The sequence below is a fragment of the Chiloscyllium punctatum genome, chromosome 11, assembly GCF_047496795.1.
Source record: "Chiloscyllium punctatum isolate Juve2018m chromosome 11, sChiPun1.3, whole genome shotgun sequence".
Taxonomy (NCBI): domain Eukaryota; kingdom Metazoa; phylum Chordata; class Chondrichthyes; order Orectolobiformes; family Hemiscylliidae; genus Chiloscyllium; species Chiloscyllium punctatum.
Genome location: NC_092749.1, coordinates 93,785,783 through 93,808,628, shown reverse-complemented (window position 1 = coordinate 93,808,628; position 22,846 = coordinate 93,785,783). Strand labels below are relative to the sequence as shown.

General features: G+C 42.3%; 1 protein-coding gene across 1 annotated transcript in view; it reads left to right on the top strand.

Moving 5' to 3' along the window:
- pygb (phosphorylase, glycogen; brain) overlaps positions 1-22,846 on the top strand; it is a 102,843-nt gene that overhangs the window by 24,049 nt on the left and 55,948 nt on the right. The window contains exons 4-6 of the mRNA XM_072581302.1: positions 136-239; positions 11,428-11,559; positions 13,044-13,155. Of these exons, the coding sequence (XP_072437403.1) occupies positions 136-239; positions 11,428-11,559; positions 13,044-13,155 (348 nt within the window). The remainder of the gene's footprint in view (positions 1-135; positions 240-11,427; positions 11,560-13,043; positions 13,156-22,846) is intronic.

Sequence of the window (22,846 nt, the reverse complement as noted above, 5' to 3'; positions counted from 1 at the left end):
TGGGTTAACCAAGTTCAGGTATATTGCAATGCAAAACCAGTGCCACTAAATGAAAACTCTATTTATTATAATGTGACCAACCATTGGAAAGTGAAAGCTAGCGCTTCGGCTAATTATTTTTATTCTTGAATTTAGCCTGCTTCCTTGATTCAATGGCCACACTGGGTTTGGCAGCATATGGCTATGGAATTCGCTATGAATTTGGTATTTTTAATCAGAAGATTCATAATGGCTGGCAGGTGAGTTTTCTGGAATAATTGAATTCTTTAATGATCTGTTGAACAAAAGCGTGTAATATGCGATCATTGATTATTGTTGTTTGGTTAATTCACATAGATCTAACTTCCAATAAGCTGTCACCTCTTGCATGGTAGATGATGAAAAGAACTCTGGAGCCTAATCCTTAATAAGCTTTTACATAAGAGAAGCACCCTGTATGGAGGAACCTTGATTATCTGAAGGATACCGGCAGGGAGTATTTCAGTCAGTAGCCGGATAACATAGTTAGCTAAGCATTGGGACTTTGTGATCTTGTTTGGATAATCCAGAATTCAGTTAATCGAGTGCCAGATAATCGAGGTTCCTCTATATATTGTAAACCTCCAACCATCAATAATTTTTCAGTTGGTTCCTACATATGTAAGCAAGCAGAATCTAAGCCACCACTTGTGCATTACTAATGTGATTGATATGCAATAATTCTACAGATTGACGTATGAGTAGCTAAAATTAAAGATTTTGGAATTGAAAGCAATCATTGAGCTGTTTAGAGAACCAGTTAGATGACAACAGACAAGAATGTGGTTGATGGATGTATAATTGGAAAGAGGAGTTTAGTGGTGTGCCATGAGGATCTGTACTAGGACCTGAAGTATTAACTTAAAATTCTTAATAGCTTAAATAGCAAAGTAGAGTCACATGCTAACTACAGAAAGAAATGCTCATAGTACATTAGGGGCATAACATTACAGAGAGCGCGATACTAAGTGCATGAAATTGGCAAATAGGTTTCACTACTAGTAGGTGTGAGGTGATTCATTTTGAATGATAACCGGATAGATTGGATATCATTGGATATTAGGAAATGGCGAGGTCTGAAGTATTTCAGAGGCATATGCATACTGATTAGCAAATTGCAGTAGATAGGTATAAAAAGTAATCTCTTCCACAGAGTGCGCCAGTCTATAATTTGGAAACACTTCCATATTAAGTCGTATTGTACTCCAGAAGTCAATTGAAAGAATGAATTAAAGCCTATTTGTACCTACTTCTATAGACATGTACGTCCATTTCTGAGCATGTACCTGCTCAACCACCAATCACTGTTTCAGTCTGTGCCTATTTATAGGAGCAAAAGTGAATTCTAATTAATTTCTGCCAGCTACTGACAACTTAGTGGTTAATAATTCATTGATTTTTTCCAAACACAGTATTCATGAAATGAAGTTCATCTTGTTATCCTGTCTGCATTCACATACTGGTTATGAGTTCATCAGGCATTGCAATTTGTGCTTCCTTTTCCAGTAATTATCCAATATACAGAATATTATTTTTTACCTTAACAAGAAAGCAACTATTTATTATAGTCAAACTATTTTAAGCAAAAGGAAAAAGTAGACCTGATGAATTGTTAATCTATAACTGTATAATTTAGACAAAAATGGTAAAAGGAAAATATTTCTAATTTATGTAACTTAAATATTGCCCCTTTTAAAACTTCTATCTGCATCCAACATATGCACACACCAAAACAAACAGACAATCACAAATATATGAGCGGGGGAAGGAGCAAGAGGGAATCATCTGAAGAATATAATTCTGTAACACTAGCCCAAAATCTAAAAGTTAGCTAGGTTGGTTCTACAGTCTATTTTCCTTTCTTTGATAATGCCTCCGTGTTATTTGTAGAATGCCAACTAGTCTTTAGTTCATTGGTTGATTTGTTGGATCCTGGGCTCAGTCTTTTTCTGTGGGAGAAAACCGAATTAATATTATGAATCCAGTGACTCTTCATCAGAACTCTTCTGAAAACTAGTATTCCACAAACATCTTTGTTTTTTTTCCCCCTTTGAGAAAAATGGGCAACTGAATTTAAATAATTTCAGTCCAAAGTTAAAACAATGTGGCCTGTTACAGATAAAAGGATGACTCATTCGAGGTTGCTCCTGCGCAATCTGATAAAAGAAAAAGTAAAGGAACTGGCATTTATAAACTACTTTTCATGACCTACCAGGACCGGCAGATCGGGTTCCAAGCGATCAATTGTGTTAGGGAACCCTCAAGTCAGAGGCACAGACAGATATTCCTGTGGCCAGTAGCGGAAAATCAGAATGGCGTATTGCCTCCCTAGTGCCAGGAACAAGGATGTCTCAAAAGGAGCATAGAATATTCTCAAAGGGGAGAGGACCCAGCAGGAGGTCATTGTACACATTGGAACCAATGACCTAGGAAGGGAAGAGGATGAGATTCTGAAGGGAGAATATAGAAAGTTGGGCACAAATTTAAAAAGGAGATTGTCGAGGGTAGTAATTCCTGGATTGCTCCTGAAGATCGGAATAGGAGGATAGAGCAGATGAATGCGTGACTGAGGAACTGGTTTATGGGAGAAGAATTCACATTTTTGGATCATTGGAATCTCTCCAGGCATAGATGTGACTTGTACAAGAAGGATGGATTACACCTGAATTGGAAGGGGACTAATATACTGGCAGAGAGATTTGCTGGAGCTGCTCAGGAGGATTTAAGGTGGGGGTGGTGGGGCCAGGTAGATAGTGAGGAAGGAGATCAGTGTAAGACTGGTACAGTTGAGAAACGAAGTGAGTCACGCAGGCAGGGACAAAGCAGAGAACAAGGTAGGGCTGATAAATTTTTAACTGCATTTATTTCAGTGCAAGGGGCCTAACAGGGAAGGCAGGTGAGCTCAGGGCATGGTTAGGAACGTGGGACTGGGATATCATAGCAATTACAGAAACATGGCTCAGGGATGGACAGGACTGGCAGCTTAATGTTCCAGGATACAAATGCTACAGGAAGGATAGAAAGGGAGGCAAGAGAGGAGGGGGGAGTGGCATTTTTGATAAAGGATAGCATTACAGCTGTACTGAGGGAAGATATTCCCAGAAATATATCCAGGGAAGTAATTTGGGTCGAACTGAGAAATAGGAAAGGGATGATCACCTCATTGGAATTGTATTATAGACCCCTAATAGTCAGCAGGAAATTGAGAAACAAATTGGTAAGGCGATTTCAGTTCTCTAAGAATAATAGGGTGGCGATGGTAGAGGATTTTAACTTTCCAAATATGGACTAGGACTGCTATAATGTTAAGGGTTTAGATGGAGAGGAATTTAAGTCTGTACAAGAAATTTTCTGATTCAGTATGTGGATGTACCTACTAGAGAAGATGCAAAACTTGACTATTCTTGGGAAATAAGGCAGGGCAGGTGACTGAGGTCAGTGGGGAAGCACTTTGGGGCCAGCAACCATCATTCCATTAGTTTTTAAAATAGTGATGGAAAAGGATAGACCAAATCTAAAAGTTGAAGTTTTAAATCGGAGGAAGACTAATTTTAACAGTATTACGCAACAACTTTCAAAAGCTGATTGGGGGCAGACATTTGCACGTAAAGGGATGACTGGAAAATGGGAAGCCTTCAGAAATGAGGTGATGAAAGTCTAGAGGCAATATATTCCTGTTAGGGTGAAAGGAAAGGCTGGTAGGTGTAGGAAATGCTGGATAACAAGAGAAATTGAGGGTATGGTTAAGCAAAAGTAAGTGGTATATGTCAGTCATAGACAAGATATTATGAGAGTATACTTAGAGTATAGAGGAAGTAGGAGTATACTTAAGAAGGAAATCAGGAGTGCAAAAAGGGGACATGAGATAGCTTTGGCAAATAAGGTGAAGGAGAATCCAAAGGGTTTTAACAAATATATTAAGGACAAAAGGTAACTAGGGAGAGAATAGGGCCCCTCAAAGATCAGTAGGGCTTTGTGTGGAGCTGCAGGAAATGGTGGATATATTAAAACGAGTATTTTTCATCAGGATTTATTGTGGCGAAGGACACAGAAGGTATAGAATGTGGGGAAATAGATAGTGACATCTTGAAAAATGTCCATATTACAGAGGAGGAAGTGCTGGATGTCTTGAAACTGGTAAAGGTGGATAAGTCCCCAGGACCTGATCAGGTGTACTCTAGAACTCTGGGAAACTAGGGAAGTGATTGCTGGACACCTTGCTGAGATATTTGTATCATCGAAAGTCATAGGTGAGGTGCCGGAAGACTGGAGGTTGGTTAACGTGGTGCCACTATTTAAGAAAAGTACGAAGGATAAGCCAGGGAACCATAGACCAGTGAGCCTGACGTCGTTGGTAGGCAAGTTGTTGGAGGGACTCCTGAGGGACAGGATTTACACTTATTTGGAAAAGCAAGGACTGATTAGTGGGTAGTCAGCATGGCTTTGTGCATGGGAAATCATATCTCAAACTTAATTGAGCTTTTTGAAGAAGTAACAAAGAGGATTGAGGGAAGAGCAGTAGACCTGATCTATATGGGCTTTGGTAAGGTATTCAACAAGGTTCCCTATGGGAGACTGGTTAGCAAGGTTAGATCTCATGGAATTCAGGGAGGACTAGCCATTTGGATACAGAACTGGCTCAAAGTTAGAAGACAGAGGGTGATGGTGGAGGTTGTTTTTCAGATTGGAGACCTGTAAACAGTGGGGCACCACAAGGATTGGTGCTGGGTCCACTACTTTTTGTCATTTATATAAATGATTTGGATGTGAACATAGGTATAATTAGTAAGTTTGCAGATGACACCAAAGTTGGAGGTGTAGTGGACAGCGAAGAGGGTTACCTCCGATTACAACAGGATCTTGATCTGATGGGCCAATGGGCTAAGGAGTGGCAGATGGAGTTTAATTTAGATAAATGTGAGGTGCTGCATTTTGGGAAAGCAAATCTTAGCAGGACTTGTACACTTAATGGTAAGGTCCTAGGGAGTGTTGTTAAACAACGAGACCTTGGAGTGCAGGTTCATAGCTCCTTGAAAGTAGAATCGCAGGTAGATAGGATAGTGAAGGCGGCGTTTGGTATGCTTTCCTTTATTGGTCAGAGTATTGAGTACCTAAGTTGGGGTGTCATGTTGCAGCTGTACAGGACATGGGTTAGGCCACTGTTGGAGTATTGCATGAAATTCTGGTCTTCCTATCGGAAGGATGTTGTGAAACTTAAAAGGGTTCAGAAAATATTACAAGGATGTTGCCAGGGTTGGAGGATTTGAGCTAAAGGGAGATGCTGAATAAGCTGCGGCTATTTTCCATGGAATGTCAGAGGCTGAGGGGTGACCTTATAGAGGTTTATAAAATCATGAGGGGGCATGGGTAAGATAAATAGACAGTCTTCTCCCTGGGTTGGGGAGTCCAGAACTAGAGGGCATAGGTTTAGCGTGAGAGGGAAAAAGATCTAAAAGAGACTTAAGGGGCAACATTTTCACAGAGGGTGATGTGTGTGTGAAATGAGTTGCCAGAGGAAATAGTGGAGGCTGGTATAATTGCAGCATTTAAAAGGCGTCTGAATGGGTATATAAATTGGAAGGGTTTAGAGGGATATGGGCCTAGTGTTGGCAAATGGACTAGATTGGGTTGGAATATCTGGTTGGCATGGATGAGTTGGACCAAAGGGTCTGGTCTGTGCTGTATGTCTCTATGACTCTGACTCTATGACCAATTTATTATTTTTGAATTGTTGTCATTTGTACAACAGTGGCTGCCAATTTGGTGCCTTGTGATGATCCCAGTGCTATTATTTGAGAATAAATATTGACTAGAGTATTGCTCAGGCCTCTGTAGTGATCTTTTGACCATAATCTTCTCTGAGATGAGAAATAGTTACCACTAAGCTACAATTCACGCTCAAAGCAATAAGTTATATAATGTATTTCCAAAGATCTGAGACTAGACTGTTCCCATTGTGTCATGCGAGATGTCAAATGGAGATTAAATAGTCAAGAATATACTATATATACAGCATTCTTTAGTTCATATGATATGAGAAATACCTCTCAAAAACACAATTTCTAAATTTGCAGAAAACACTAACAGGAGTGTGGCAGAGGATGTAGTTAACATTGAGGAAGAGTGCAACAAATTACAAGATGATAATTCACAGAAGGAGCAAATAATTGGAAAATTAAATTCAGCACAGATAAATATGAAGTGGTACATCTTGTAGGAAGAATAAGATCATTCATTTATAAAGTGCAACCAATTGTTGGGGTAGTGGAACAAAGAGATATTGAAATGCAAGTACTGCAATCTCTAAAAGCTGTGCCACAGGTAATCACAGCCTTTCTTTTTTTTTCAAAAAAAAAGGAAACCTAGAACTAGCCATCAGTTCTAATGGGTTAGAATTGAAATGCCCAATAACTGCAGATTAAGAATCAAGCCACAACAGCTACCTATCCTTGAACCTATACCATGTTAGAGCTCTGTATAAGGGAGTGTTATTATTTTCCCTAACACCATGTATCATTGTTTAATGTGGGAGCATCACAAATTGGAAAACCTTCAAACAGTTACAAATCTTAAAATTTTTCAAACGTTAGCAAAAGCAAAGACAAAGCAAACAAAGAAAGGTTGTGTTTGCTCCCGGGAACTAACAGGCCCTGCTTGATTAGCGAGAAGCAACAAATGATCAACTCTCCCAACTACTATTTATTGGAAGTGGGTGTCAATTAAATGTTGTCTGGTTTGTAGCGCCCAAAACTGCACAGCTGAAGTTGATGTTCTTCCTACCTGATGTTCTCATCTTGTTGCTTGGAGGACTGCTGCCATGTGCTCAGCTAATTACATCCATCACATCTCTTCTTCCCCCCTCCTCTGCATTCTCCAGTTGTGCAGGGCACACCATGTGGTACACTCTGTCTGGACTATAGTGTAAGGTCCCCCAAGACCAATTGAAACACCAGAACCTCATCTTCAGGGTGTCCATTGTCTGCTCCTCCATAGTTCTGGTAGAAGAATGGGATGTGTTGGCCAAATATGGTTGGCCGTATTCAGAGGATTGTATAGTAGAATCATCGGCCACGGTTATGAAAGGTAGCCCTTGTCTCCCAGTAACCGTCCTTGTAAGGATTGATCCCTGAAACAAAGCAGGGACATGAGAGTTCTCCAAGATACTGGCAATGTAGAACCTTCCAGGGTACAAGGCCATCAATAGACAATAGACAATAGATGCAGGAGTAGGCCATTCTGCCCTTCGAGCCTGCACCGCCATTCAATATGATCATGGCTGATCATTCCTAATCAGTATCCTGTTCCAGCCTTATCTCCATACCCCTTGACTCCACTATCTTTAAGAGCTCTATCCAATTCTTTCTTAAATGAATCCAGAGACTGGGCCTCCACTGCCCTCTGGGGCAGAGCATTCCACACACCCACCACTCTCTGGGTGAAGTAGTTTCTCCTCATCTCTGTCCTAAATGGTCTACCCCGTATTTTTAAGTTGTGTCCTCTGGTTCGGCACTCCCCCATCAACGGAAATATGTTCCCTCCTGCCAGAGTGTCCAGTCCTTTCATAATCCTATACGTTTCAATCAGATCCCCTCTCAGTCTTCTAAACTCAAGGGTATACAAGCCCAGTCGCTTCAGTCTTTCCGTGTAAGGCAATCCTGCCATTCCAGGAATTGACCTCGTGAACCTACGCTGCACTCCCTCAATAGCCAGAATGTCTTTCCTCAAATTTGGAGACCAGAACTGTACACAGTACTCCAGGTGTGGTCTCACCAGGGCCCTGTACAGCTGCAGAAGCACCTCTTTGCTTCTATACTCAATCCCTCTTGTTATGAAGGCCAGCATGCTATTAGCCTTCTTCACGACCTGCTGTACCTGCATGCTTGCCTTCATTGACTGGTGGACAAGAACACCCAGATCTCTCTGAACAGCCCCTTTACCTAATTTGATACCATTGAGGTAGTAATCTGCCTTCCTGTTCTTGCCACCAAAGTGGATAACCAGACATTTATCCACATTAAACTGCATCTGCCATGCATCTGCCCACTCACCTAACTTGTCCAGGTCACCCTGTAATCCCCTAACATCCTCATCACATTTCACCCTACCACCTAGCTTTGTGTCATCAGCAAATTTGCTAATGTTATTGCTGATACCATCTTCTATATCATTTACATATATTGTAAAAAGCTGCGGTCCCAGCACGGATCCCTGCGGTACCCCACTGGTCACTGCCTGCCATTTCGAAATGGAGCCGTTAATCACTACCCTTTGTTTCCTATTAGCCAACCAATTCTCTATCCAATCTAGTACTTTGCCCCCAATCCCGTGCGCCCTAATTTTACTCACTAACCTCTTGTGTGGGACTTTATCAAAAGCTTTCTGAAAGTCCAGGTACACTACATCCACTGGATCTCCCTCGTCCATCTTCCGAGTTACATCCTCAAAAAATTCAAGAAGATTAGTCAAGCATGATTTCCCCTTCATAAATCCATGCTGACTCTGTCCTATCCTGTTACTATTATCCAGATGTGCCGTAATTTCATCCTTTATAATAGACTCCAGCATCTTTCCCACCACTGAGGTCATCACTTTTATGATGTGATACTGATGATCACAGCTGATTCCTACATTGATGGAATGAACCCCTTTCTATTGATGAAGTCAGCCATGTTAGGATGTGGTGCACTCAACACAACAAGTATATGGTCTATATATAGCACCATGCACCTGGGGTAAGCCAGCTATGTTGACGAAGCCTACTGTTTGAGCTGCAGCACTGACCTTATCACAGGGAGATGAGTCGAAGTGGTGTGATTTGTCATGAATTGCATTGTCAACAATCTTGATACATTTGTGGGCTGAAGACTGAGAGATTTTGCTTGGGTCACCACATTGCAAGCAGCTATTTGAATAAAAATTTAACACAGTCATGACCTGGATAGTTATCCACCCTTTCAGGCTGCAAATCCCGTGTCCTGCAGATGGCATAATTTTCTGATGGTGTTGCAGGGCATCTTAAGTCTGTGGCAGCAATGCACCATGCTCATCTGGAGGAAATGGCATTGAGGAGGTCCTGCTCGTGGGGCTTCCGTACCTTCTCTGCATCCTGAGAGACTATTCTGTTTGGAGAACATTGGGAGCAACTGACATTTTTTTAATAACATGACCAGTCATTATTCAAAATCAATCTCACTTAGGTTCAGTTTTCTCCTTTAACTAGTTTGTCCCTTTTGCATCCCAAAGTACTGCCTGCTATTTCTACATTTCACTTTCTCAACTCCTCTACCACAGTGATGGCCCCTGATAATCCCCCTTGAGTTTAAGTGAGCGGACTACCCAGGACTGATTGTGGCCCATGACCTTTCACCCTGCCTGATAACCTCGACTGATGAGTGACTGGAATCCTGACTGGTATCGGTGCAGTTCCGGAGTTGACAATGAACTAGTCCCTGAACTGTTTGCACTGGACTGGCAGGACTGACTATTGCCCATGCCCCATATTGTGGCAAGACAGAACCCTTGACCTTGACTTCCCCAAATAGCTGATTGACTGTGTCTGAGCCTTGGACTGAGGTCAAACACAGTTCTTAATTGGCTTCAGTGATACCCCTGACTAACAATACTCCTTTTTGACTTGACTAAAGATTACTATCCATAGACTTTGAGACATGACTTGGCTGAAGCATGTGCCATGTAAGCTGCTGAAACATGCTGTAGGTGTGACATTGATGGAATACAATGCCATACAAAAATCTGTGCTCCACCTTGACACATAACTGCTCACAACCATGACAACTTGCCTGCTGTTGTCAGTGCTAAATGGTAAGTCCAAATAGAAGTACTGGGAATTCTGAGTAAGGTATAAAATTGCAGCAAGACAAGATAGAGATTTTGTGAGCCTTCAAGCAGATGTGAAATGAGTGAGCATTAAAAGACCAAGCTGAGAGTTGTTTGGCACACCATATTCCAAAGCCTTGCACCCTCTTCCAAAGCATGAGATGGGTGCCTGTCCCTGTGGGGAAAAGCTGCCTTGGGACATCATTGCAATATCAGGGATTGGTGCACTCCTAGGTTCAGCACTGAAGTGGTGATCTCTGTTCCAAGTAAATCTGAAATGCACCATGACGATACAATGCTTGTGTATGTCTGATGCCAATCTCTGTGGATCGGTCGTGCACATGCTCACTGTCCATGGAGTGTACATTCAGATGCTGGGGACGGCTGACCAAGATGGAGGCTCAAAGTAGCAAGCATTGAGCTGGAGCTGCCAGGTACCTGATCTGACTTTCATGTCAGAAATTATCTGTTTAGTTTCTCTCTCTGCTGAGTGGGAGAATAGGAAATTTGGTACCTGATCTCACCTCATTTATATATAGTGAGATGTAACTGTGTGAAATTTTCATCTGCACTGTTTAAACCTTAGGAGGGAAATTTGTTTTTTTTTTATGTCAAGCAACTCTTTTTGTTTCCAGTCTTTCTGAATGGACTCACCATTGCCCACCTCATGAAGGAGCTAAGAAAGTTGGGCTGAAGAGGGCACAGAGAAGATTTGCTATGATTATACTAGAAATACAAGAGTATATATAGGAAATGATGAATGGGCTTAGTCTGTGCTGATCTCTCTGACTAATTTTTCTTTCTCTAAAATAAGTCTGAAGCAGATCTGATAGAGGTTTTAAAAATTATGATAGAGTGGATACAGAAAGAATGATACCACTTTTAGGTAAGACCACAACGTACAGGCCATTAATATTAGATAATCATCACAAAATACAATAGGTAATTCAAAGAAATTACACCCAAAGAGTGGTAAGAATGTGGAATTTGCTAACATAAGGACTGGTTGAAGCAAATGACATAAATGCTGTTAAGGAGAAACTAGATAAACATTTGAGGAAGCAGATGATAGATAGTTACAATGATAGATTTAGGTGAGGAATGAAATGAAAATTGCTATAGGACCATTGGCTGCTCTCTCATTAGACAGAGACAACTGATAGTGAGTTTAGCCTCAAGGTCACCAGCTGAGAAAGCAGGACCTTTTGTGGTGACGCACATGGGAATTGAACTTGTACTGATGACATTATTCTGATGGCATTCCAAATCAGCTGTCCAGCCAATTGAGTTAACCAGTTTTGCGGGGAAGACACCAGTGGAGCATAATGTTGACGTAGATTTAAGTGGAGTGACCTGTCCCAGTGTCTTATAGCCTATGTAATCCACTCCTTTATTCTTGTACCAAAAATTAGTATTTGCAGTTTATATTTTTACATTCATTTTAATTTTTTGTTTCTAAACTAGAAAACGCATAGTGCTTTAGAAAAAAAGATTCAATAGGAGATAATACTTTGCAACCCTTTTTAGTTCATTTGTTTTGTTTAATAATAGTTTTTAACATTTTACTTGCAGGTAGAGGAAGCTGATGATTGGTTACGCTATGGTAACCCATGGGAAAAGGCACGGCCCGAATACATGCTCCCTGTTCATTTCCATGGGCGGGTTGAACATACCGCAGATGGCATCAGATGGGTTGATACTCAGGTATGTACTGCTTAACCTGTAATACATAGGAGCTTTAGGAATAAACCACAGAGTTCAGTCACATTATCAAACCACATAACTTTATTTTTGTTAGGGGAACAGAAATCAACTATTCCAGCCCCTTGAACCTTCACAGCTTGTTTGGAGGGATGAGAGTTCTATATTTTTGAATCTTTTGTGTGAAAATAATAGATGGGGAAAGTATTAATATAATCACACAGCACAGAAAACACTCATCAGTCTTGTCAGCTCTATCAAAGAACTATTCACTTAGCCCCAAATAACCTGTTTCCTTCCCATAATTCTACAAATGTTTCTCTTCAAGTAGACATTCTGATATTTTTGGTTCAGAAATTAAATGAATTTCATCCCCATAAAGCTATAACCTACCATTCTATGGTACAATATTTTCGTCTCAATTCCTGACAGCAAAAGATAGTGGTGCTGACTGTCTGTGAGTCAGTTCAATAAAATGACTTCAAGTTGTTCACACTTCATACAGGTTGCTAAGCCTTGGGAGTCTGAAAAGGAAACAAATTTTGTCTTCACTTGATGGTGCAATGAAAGGATGCAATACTAAAATATTATAGACAGTCACTGACCTATGAATGTGCAACTTCTGAATGCTCATACTTACAAACCTGGTCCCATGCAGGCGTGTATTAATACTAATTTTAAAGATCTGCCATATGAACATTTTCCCATAGTTATGAACAGCTGTTTGATATTGTTCTGCATTGTGTTCTGACTTGCAAGCAAATTGTCTGCGAACAGATTTAAGAAAATCTGTTTGCAACCCTGAGACTGCCTCGGCATTGTTTTTCTTTTCCTGTTTTGCTTTCCCAATTATATTCTACTGTAAACCTCTTACCAGTGTACAGGTGTGAAAAGGAATGGTGGTCTTCATCTTGAGGGAGCTAGAATGCAATAAGGCAGTTGAAATCCTGCAGCCATTGTACAATACCTTCATCAGATTCTACCTGAAGTAATGTGCTCAGTTCTGGCACTGCATCTCAGGAAGGAAGCTTTCAAGGGGATACAGCGCATCTGAATCAGAATCAGAGATTTAGAAAATTAAATTGCAAAGGCAGCTTGCAGATATGACAAATTTCCTTGAGTTTGGAACTCAGAGGATTGATCTGCAAGATACAGAAGAAGTCTAGAATTCTTTATCCTAAAACAGCTGAAGTTCTAGGGGGAGAGTTGGAGTTTGAAGACTGAATCAATGGAATTTTGTTGAATAAGGTAGTTAAAAGATATTCAGCGGATGGAGATCAAAATCTAATTGAATGGCAAAGTATGACTGAATAGCTGAATCTCCTATGGAAAATAATTAAAATCCAATCCAAATTTGTTTTTAAAATTGCATTGAAACTACACAATATAGTGTGAATGAATTTAATTGTTTGATGGCAAGTATTGCATCATTGTTTCTGATGAAGAGTCCTATGTGCCAAATAATGACCTTATGCTAATGGGAACAGGTTGTCCTTGCCATGCCGTATGATACTCCAGTGCCAGGATTCAAGAACAACACTGTCAACACCATGAGATTGTGGTCTGCCAAGGCTCCCAATGATTTCAACCTCAAAGACTGTAAGTTGTTAGAAAACTAATCTGACATTGTGTAGATCTTGTACCCCTTTATATAACTACTGTTTTATTCTACAATATATGGCTTACTGTTGTCATTATACACCTCTTTAGTGGTCCTCATTTGAAAGAATGCCTTTGAGCAAGAATTGAAGAAATTTTGGACAGGCGATCAATGTCATAACTTTGGCGATGTATGTTAGAGGTTTTGAAGAAGAGGTAACGAGAAGGCATGTTCCAGAGGGATAGCTTTTAATGAGTCAGTGAGTGTTCAGGCCCCAATAATATAGGTGATGGCCTGGTGGTATTATTGCTGGACTGTTATTCCAGAGACCCAGGTAATATTCTGGGGACCTGGGTTCAAATCCTGCTTCAGCAGGTTGTGGAGTTTGAATTCAATAAAAATCTGGAATCAAGTGTCGAATGATGACCGTGAATCCATTGCTGATTGTTGGAAAAACCCATCTGATTCACTAATCTCCTTCAGGGAGAGAAACTGCTATCCCTACCTGGTCTGGCCACATGTGACTCCAGACCCACAGCAATGGGGTTGATCCTTAACTGCCCTTTGGGCAATTAGCAATAGGCAATAAAATGCTGGCCAAGCCACTGATGCCCTCATCCTGTGAATGAATAGCAAACAAAATTAGTGCCATGGGTCAAAGTGTGAAGGGAGTAATTGTCAGCCAAGTCAAGGGAGGTACCCTTTAGTCAGATGTTCCCAATACAGTAAGTCAAGGGTAGCTTCAATATCAGTTAAGGGGCTATGGCATGGTCAGTCTACTGCTTGGGGCAGTCATGAGGAGGGCAAACATTCCTTCTCAGTCTAGGGAAACCATTCCTCCTCAGTCCAGGGAGTACACAACCTGCAGGTCCAGTGCAAAAAAGAGTCTGTGCATTTGTGGGAAGTTAGGCAGGGAGTTGCATAGAGATCGTTGAGGTCTGGTCACTCAGTGTTCGGGACTGTCCATTTAAGTTGGTCAGGAGGGTGGGCCGTGGTCAGTCCTGTGGCTTCATCCACTAAATGTCATAGGGGTTATCAGGTGTCACTGCCGTGAGAAGGAAACTAGAGAAATCATTTATGGGGCTTGGAGGTAGGAGGGGCTTATGCCCAAAACGTCGATTCTCCTTCTCCTTTGATGCTGCCTGACCTGCTGCGCTTTTCCAGCAACACATTTTTAAGCTTGGAGGAAGGATGCCTGGGATGCAGTGGGGGTAACAATTATGAATGGGTCAAATCAATCTGTAGTGTGGGGAGGCAACAGAATGTGGTTGGGGGTGGTGAGAAACCTTCACGTGGGAAGGAGGGGTTCAACAGTAAAGAAAAATACTCTGGTTTCAATAGTGGGGGTGGTGAAGAACTTCTGTATCAGCATTTTGACTTAATGTGCTGAAGAGTGTAAGTTGGGGTTGGTGTTTCATTCTGTGAGGGAGGGACTTTGATTTCAGTGACGGAAGCCCCTTCAAAGGGCAACAGTATTGCACGCACACACCCGCACATGGTATGAAAGGCATCTGAGTGTTATATGTAATATGTGAACCTTGGACATTAATCTTCTGTGGAATAAAAATCCTGGCCCTTAGCACATTTCGCCACATCTTGCAGCATCAGGAATCAATCACACTAATGGCTGAGATGATGCACAGGTAATGTATTGTGACTTTGAGTGATTCATCCTTATTGCCAAAGTGACAAGCATCTTCCAAGTTGGAAGATGAGCTGCTGAGTTCACACTTTGGACTATAACATGATTCTTAAACTGGCAGGATGCCTTTTAGCATCTTGAGGAAGGGGCATCTGGAGTGAGGTCCTGTTTTCCACCCACCCCCTGGGTCTCCCAGGCACCTTGTTTTCGGTGCTGAGGAATAATAGCTGGAGAAATGGGTGACAGGTCTTTGCATATGTCCAGCAGGCTATGACTGTGCAGGACCAGGATCTCCATTGCAGCCACCACCATGAACATGGAGGCTGCCAGACACGCTCATGCCTGATATCATTGACATTGGTGCAGTTCTGCAACCTTGGTGTCAGTTGGTCTGATGAGTTGGACAAACATTCCTGTTCCACTGTGTCTACTTGTGCATTTCCATGTAGTTAATTAACAACACCATGGGGTCCTCTTCTGCCTGGGGCTGAGCAATTTTTTTTGTTTTTATATTTCCAGCTTCCACAGTTCTCTGTTTTATTACAGCTCTCTAACCAACTGAATCCCATATTTTTATTTTGAATATAGTTTTTATTTTTCATATTTCATATTTCACATTTGATATTTTAGATTTTTGAATACAAAATGTCCTCCAATGTGCAATTGTTTATTACCCTTGTGTGTTGAGTTTTCCCCTTCTCAATTATTGTATCTTCCCAGATCCCTGCCTCCAATTCCCAGAATTAATTTCCTTACCACAATCGTGATTCCTAAGAACAGCTCCATCACTCCTTTGACTTCCCTTGAGCTGAACCTCAGGACTGACCATGACCCATTCCGCTGATCGATTTGGATAGATGGAGTGTCCCAATTGTTATCTGACCAAACCCTACACTGCTGTCTGTCCAGCTGTTTGACTGACCTCCCCTGACTCCTTGTTGCACTAGACCTGTAGGCCCACCAATTGATGTGAATGCCTGAGCCTATGTGGTCGACAGATTGTGCCCAAGCCCCTAGACTGATAGTGGGCACTGCCCATTGCTTACTGAGCAAGACCCCGATTGAAGGCTGTCTATGTTGATCCAACTGAGGGCTATGCCCATAGACTCTGTGACGCAGCCATTTGTTTGAATGACATGCAGTGTGCTTGTTGCTTACACAGCTGGCACATGGTATACATGTAAGATTAACATGACTGTCTGTCTGTGTGGAGTTTGCACATTCTCCCTGTGTCTGCGTAGGTTTCCCCTGGGTGCTCTGGCTTCCTCCCACCGTCCAAAGATGTGCAGGTTAGGTGAATTGGCCATGCTAAATTGCCCATAGTGATCGGTGCATTAGTCAGAGGGAAATGGATCTGGGTGGGTTACTCTTCGGAGGGTCGGTGTGGACTGGTTGGGCCGAAGGGCCTGTTTCCGCACTGTAGGGAATCTAATCATAGCAGTGTATACAACATGTTGTGCTTTGCAGTCAAGGAGGTGGACAAACTGTCTGTGCTGAAAGGCAAGGCAGTGATTTTGTGAATGTCAAAGCAGGTACAAAATGAGTGAGCAATACAGGTTCAAACGAGGATCTTTCGAGGTGCATCCTAGGCCAATCCATAAGCTGCCCTAACTGCAGCATTTTTTTATTTCAAATATATACTTTATTCATAAAAATATTTTGATCTGTACAATTGATCATGCCGTACATACGTAAACGTTGCATTTCTTTGCACACAGAGGTCGAGTAATCATTCGTATATACAGGTCTGTATGTTTACCATCCATGTATTTAGCTGAAGCATCAGCGGAGCCCACTTACTGCGTGAGCCCCCTGTTCTTCTTTGGCAGGCAGATGAACACCACACCTTGGCGGCAGCTGCCCCAAGCTTCAGTGCGTCCCTCAACACGTAGTCCTGGACCTTGGAATGTGCCAGTCTGCAACACTCAGTCGGGGTCAACTCCTTCAGCTGGAAGATCAACAGGTTTCGGACCGTCCAGAGAGTGTCCTTCACCGAGTTGATGATCCTCCAGGCACAGTTGATGTTCGTCTTGGTGTGTGTCCCGGAGATCAGACCATAGAGCACGGAGTCCCGCGTCACGGAGCTGCTCGGGACGAACCTCGACAAACACCACTGCATTCCTCCCCAGACTTCCTTTGCGTACGCACGTTCCAGAAGGAGGTGTGTGACAGTCTCGTCCCCACCGCAGCCGCTTCAAGGGCAGTGTGCGGTGCGGCTGAGAGTCCGGGCGTGCATAAAGGATCTCATAGGCAGAGCCCTTCTCACCACCAACCAAGCCATGTCTTGGTGCTTGTTGGAAAGTTCTGGCAATGAGGCATTTTGCCAAATAACTTTGATAGTTTGCCCACGGAACCGCTCAACAGGATCCGCCCTCTCCTATTCCTGATGGGTCTCAAGGACTCTACGTGCTGACCACTTCCTGATGGACTTGTGGTCAAAGGTGCTTTTCTTCATAAATTTCTCCACGAAGGACAGGTGATACGGAACGGTCCAACTACTCTGAGCGTTCTGCGGCAATGAGGCCAGGCCCATCCTTCGCAACACTGGGGACAGGTAGAACCTCAGTACGTAGTGACACTTTGTGCTTGCGTACCGGGGATCCGTGCACAGCTTGATGCAGCCACACACAAAGGTGGCTATCAGGGTGAGGGTGGCATTGGGTGTGTTTTGTTTCCCCCGTTGCCCAGAGCTTTGTGCATCGAGTCCCTTCAGACCCTGGCCATCTTTGATCTCCATATAAACTGGAAGATGGCCCGGGTGACTGCGACAGCACAGGTTCTGGGAATAGGCCAGACCTGTGCCTTATATAACAGTACTGACAGTGCCTCACACCTGATGACCAGGTTTTTACCCGCGATGGAGAGCGACTGTAGCTTCCATCTGCCCAGTTTCTGCCTCACTTTCTTGATACACTCTCCCCAAGACTTGGCACACGTCCCAGCCCCTCCGAACCAAATACCCAGCACCTTCAGGTGGTCAGTCCTGACTGTGAAGGGGATGAAGGATTGGTTGGCCCAGTTACCAAAGAACATGGCCTCGCTCTTGCCTCGGTTGACCTTGGCCCCCGAGGCCTGTTCGAACAGACAAGAGTCTGTGCATGGGCAGTGGATCCAAGCAGAAAATGACAATATCATCCATGTACAGGGAGGTCTTAACCTGCAGGCCCCCTGCTGCCAGGAATAGTCACCCCTCTCAGGCTCACATCGTTTCTGATGGACTCGGCAAATGGCTCGATGCAGCACACAAACAAGGCAGGAGAGAGAGGGCAGCCCTGTCTGACTCCAGTTCTGACTGGGAAGCTATCTGATTCTCACCTATTGATTGAGACCTCACTGACAATGTTGGTGTAGAGCAGTCTGATCCAATTGCAGATTCCCTCCCCAAAGCCCATTTTGGAGAGAACATCTCTCCTATACGTATGTGATAGCCTGTCAAAGACTTCTGGTCAGGATGGATCACTGATCCTAGAGCAGACCTGACCTGGTTGGCGATGACCTTTGCCAAGATTTTGTAATCTGCATTTAATAGTGAGATTGGTCTCCAATTTCTGATTTCCTCCTCCTCCCTAGGCAACTGCATATCAGTAAAGTGAGATTTAAAAAATAACATGCTAATTCATGTAAATGAATGTTAATAGGCCTCTCCAGTGACTAGGGGAAAGTGAGGATCGCAGATGCTGGAGATCAGAGCTGAAAATGTGTTGCTGGAAAAGCGCAGCAGGTCAGGCAGCATCCAAGGAGCAGGAGAATCGACGTTTCGGGCATGAGCCCTTCTTTCCTGTCGATTCTCCTGCTCCTTGGATGCTGCCTGACCTGCTGCGCTTTTCCAGCAACACATTTTCAGCTCTCTAGTGACTAGCAAAAATCTTTTCTCACCCTTCAACATTTGGGGAAGTGGACTTTTTGCCTTCAGAATTAAGAATCTACTTATAGTCATCTTGCCTTATGTGCCCATGTCATTAGTGGCTGGGATGATTCTATCCAATGGTTTAAGTTGAACTTTTTTAAAAAAAAAATTCTTCATTTAGCAAAGTTCAGAAGTTGATTTAATAGGTTTAATCAGAACCATGTGCATAAATATTTTGAATAAGTTTGATAAATCATTTTAAAAAGTGACATATTTGAACATTTAGAGACTGTGAATCAAATTTTACTTCTAACAAGATTTACCAAGCTTTAAGAGATTCACTTTGACTTAACTTAAAACTGAGTTGTTTTAATATTATTTTCACTGTTTTAATGTGAATTATCAGAAATCTAGTTTCAAAGTGTAAACACTGAACAATGAAAACTTCAAGAAATTTTGAGAATAACATCATTTAAATTATTATAACTTGATTCCCTTTTTAAGATTTAAAGGATTCCTTCAGTGTGAACTTTTACTTCAAATATATTTCTTATTCATAAAATATCTTTGTATACACAGTCCTTAAAGCAGTTCAGTTCTATATGGGAGCATATGTAGAAACAAACAAACATTGGAGTTTGACTGTATCCAAGAAACAAACCAAAGACATTTCTTTCTTTTACAAGACTAAATGTACATATATTTGAGGCACCTGTAGGGGGGTAGAGATTTCTGATAACTAAACGGGCGTCCCATTTAACTTCAGCAGAAAGGCTTTAGATCGTGATCTTTCCCTACTCTGCCTTGTCAGCAGCTGTCCCGAGCTTTACTGTGTTCCTCACCACATAGTCCTGTACCATGGAATGTGTCAGTTTGCAACACTCAGTTGAAGTCAGCTCCTTGCTCTGGAGGTTCAACAAGTTTCACACAGACCAACGAACCTCTTGCATCAAGTTGATGGGTCTTCCGGCGCAGTCAATATTTGTCTCTGTTTGTCTCGCATTCTGGGGAACAGGCCGTAGAGCACAGAGTCCTGCATCATGGTGCTGCTCAAGACAACCTTGACCAAGACCATTTCATCTTTCTCCAGACTTTCTTTTGTAAAAGCATACTCCAAAAGGAGTTGAGTGATAGTCTCTACACCCTCTGCAGCCTCTTGGAGGGCAGCGTGTGGTGACAGAGTCCAGGCATACATGAAGCATCTCACAGGTAGTGCCCTTCTCACCATCAGCCAGCGATATCAGTGCTTGTTGGAAAATTCTGGTGATGAGGCATTCTGAAAATGACTTTGAAAGTCTGTCCAGGGAAGAACCTGACAGGATCCACCCTCTCCTGTTCCTGTAGGGTCTCGAAGACACTACATGTTGACCACTTCCTGACGGAATTGTGATCAAAGATGTTTTTCTTTGCAAATTTCTCCATGAAGGACAGGTGATATGGAATGGTCCAAGTACTTGGAGTGTTTTGTGGCAATGAGGCGAGATCCATCCTTTGCACATCAGGAATAAATAAAACTTTGATATGTAGTGACACTTACTGTTTGTGTATCAAAGTTGTACGCACAGCTTGATGCCGCCTCACACAAACATAGCCATCAGGATGAGGGTGGCATTGGATATATTCTCCCTCCCCCATCACTGCGACCACCACCACAACCATCCAATGCCAAGTTTTGCATATGCTGTCCCCTCAGACATGGTCCACCTTCCCAGTACCTGTGCCATTGCAGTCACCCAAGCCATCTTCCACTTTCTCCTTTTGGTGTGAACCTCTGTGAAGTATTTGAAAAAATGAGAGGATGGTCCTTAATACTGTACTGGCTTTCTAGAGAATGCAATGGTTTGTTTTCTCTTCTATCAGATTGTCTTTTGCCTTATATAGTTAAATGAGAAAAGGCTTGCTTCCTTGTTAATTGAATTTCTAACTGCAACTGTTTGGATTCTTGTCTAACCAGTCTTGTGTAAGTGTCTTTTACTTTTTCCACCTTCGCCCTCTATAATAAATTATAGATGACAGTATTAGCATTCCCTTCTTAGAATGGTAAACTATTATTGGAGAAGAGTAAAAGGAATGTGAGCCAGAGGGAGTTGCAGTTGGCCCAGTTCGTAAAATACAAACAATGCCTCCAGCTATAAAGAGGCAATAGCTGCAAATCTGCCTGCTGCTTTTTTTGATATGTGCTTCTAATTCTGGGTAGTTTACTTAGTAGTTGTTCAAACTTAAAGATGAATTTGCGATTTTATTTAAAAATCTGACTTTGTGTGCGAAGGGATGAAACTGTGTGTATGTTTCGCCTCCTTATTTGGTGGTCAAGATTGATAAGTCAAGGGAATGAATGCACACAGTGCTATGTCAGTCTCGCACGCTGCTGGCACATGGTGCAAAATATGTGGCAAACACACTTGCATGTATTTCAAACAAATGATTGTGTCTCAGAGTCCACTAGTTATAGCCTTTAGTCAAGTCAAGGAAAAGACAGCCTTCAATTAGAGGGTCTTGGCTCAGTAAGATGAAGGCATTGCCCACATCAGTCTAGGAGCTTGGGTGCAATCTGTCGACCACTTGGGTTCAAGAAGTCTATATTAGTACAGTCCGGGGATGGGCTTGCAGGCTTAGTACAGCCAGGAATTATGGTACTTCAGTGAAATGGCTGCACAGAGATCAGCAAGCGGTTTGATCAGCCACCAACTGGGAGTGTCTCTCTGTCCAAGTCAAGCAGTGGGATGGGTCATGGTCGGTCCTGGGGTTCAGCTCAATGAAAGTCAAGGCAGTGTTCTCAGGAATCACTACTGTGGTCAGGAAGCTAATTCTGAGGTTAATGTGAGCTAAAACGAGTCATTGCACTGCTTGAAGAAAGAATTTCCAGAGTTAGATTCCATTTTGTTAGCATGTTTAATGAATGCTTATTTGGTAAGGAAATAATCTGAATGACTTGTTATCTGAAATGAATTGTGGATATGCTAGCAGTTCGGGAGTTATATTTCTAAATAGGAGTTTGTGTAGTATTCATGAGCTGTTCAACAGCTATAGTATTGATGAGTTAAACCTTGGTTTGCAATCAAAGCAAAGTCTCCTTGCTTTATACAAAGACATGGAAACAGATATTCAGAGTGCCGCTAACATTGCAGCCTAATCAGCTAAAACAATCTGCAAGGATTACATGGGGCAGAATTGATGGACTGCAAAAAAAATTGGCTGATCTGTTAACCTTGGCACATAGGCACTGGTGTATCATGAATAAAGCTGAAAATGTGTCGCTGGAAAAGCGCAGCAGGTCAGGCAGCATCCAAGGAGCAGGAGAATCGACGTTTCGGACATGAGCCCTTCTTCAGGAATGAGGAGAGTGTGTGCCAAGCAGGCTAAGATAAAAGGTAGGAAGAGGGACTTGGGGTAGGGGCGTTGGAAACCTATTGCATTCCCAACACCCCTCCCCCAAGTCCCTCCACCCTACCTTTTATCTTAGCCTGCTTAGTACACTCTCCTCATTCCTGAAGAAGGGCTTATGTCCGAAACGTCGATTCTCCTGCTCCTTGGATGCTGCCTGACCTGCTGCGCTTTTCCAGCGACACATTTTCAGCTCTGATCTCCAGCATCTGCAGTCCTCACGTTCTCCATCATGAATAAATGCTAGTCCCTGCAACCCCAGCCATGACATCATCTGGATAAAGCCAAAAATAAACTAAGGCCAATAAAGGAACAAATGATATTCCCCTCATCCCCTTCAGATGATTAAAATCACTCCAACATCACGTGCATCAAATTTTACTTATGCAACCACATACTTTCGACGTAATGAAATTCATGCCCCAGTCAAGACCAGGTCCAGCTCCCTCCTGAAAGCATTGAGAATCAGCCTATAGTTCACGAGTCAGAAAAACATTCCAGTGATTGAAAATGGAAAACTGCCTTTCAACCTAAAACATCACTGAAAATATTAAATAGAGGCCATGACTCAATAATTTACATTTTATAGATAGCCCTATATTACTTCTAGAGTGTGTTTTAATTTCATCTCTTTGGAGTCAGATACATGTCAACAATGCAGATTCTCCTTTGTGTGAGTCATGCATTGTTACATGCTGCTCCAACAATATTTATAGCCAGCATTGCCAACCTTCCAGAATTGTTTGATCTTGAACACTGCTACAAGTAAATCTGGAAACAAATCATTGGACATATTTTCTTTTTAAAAATTGTTTTG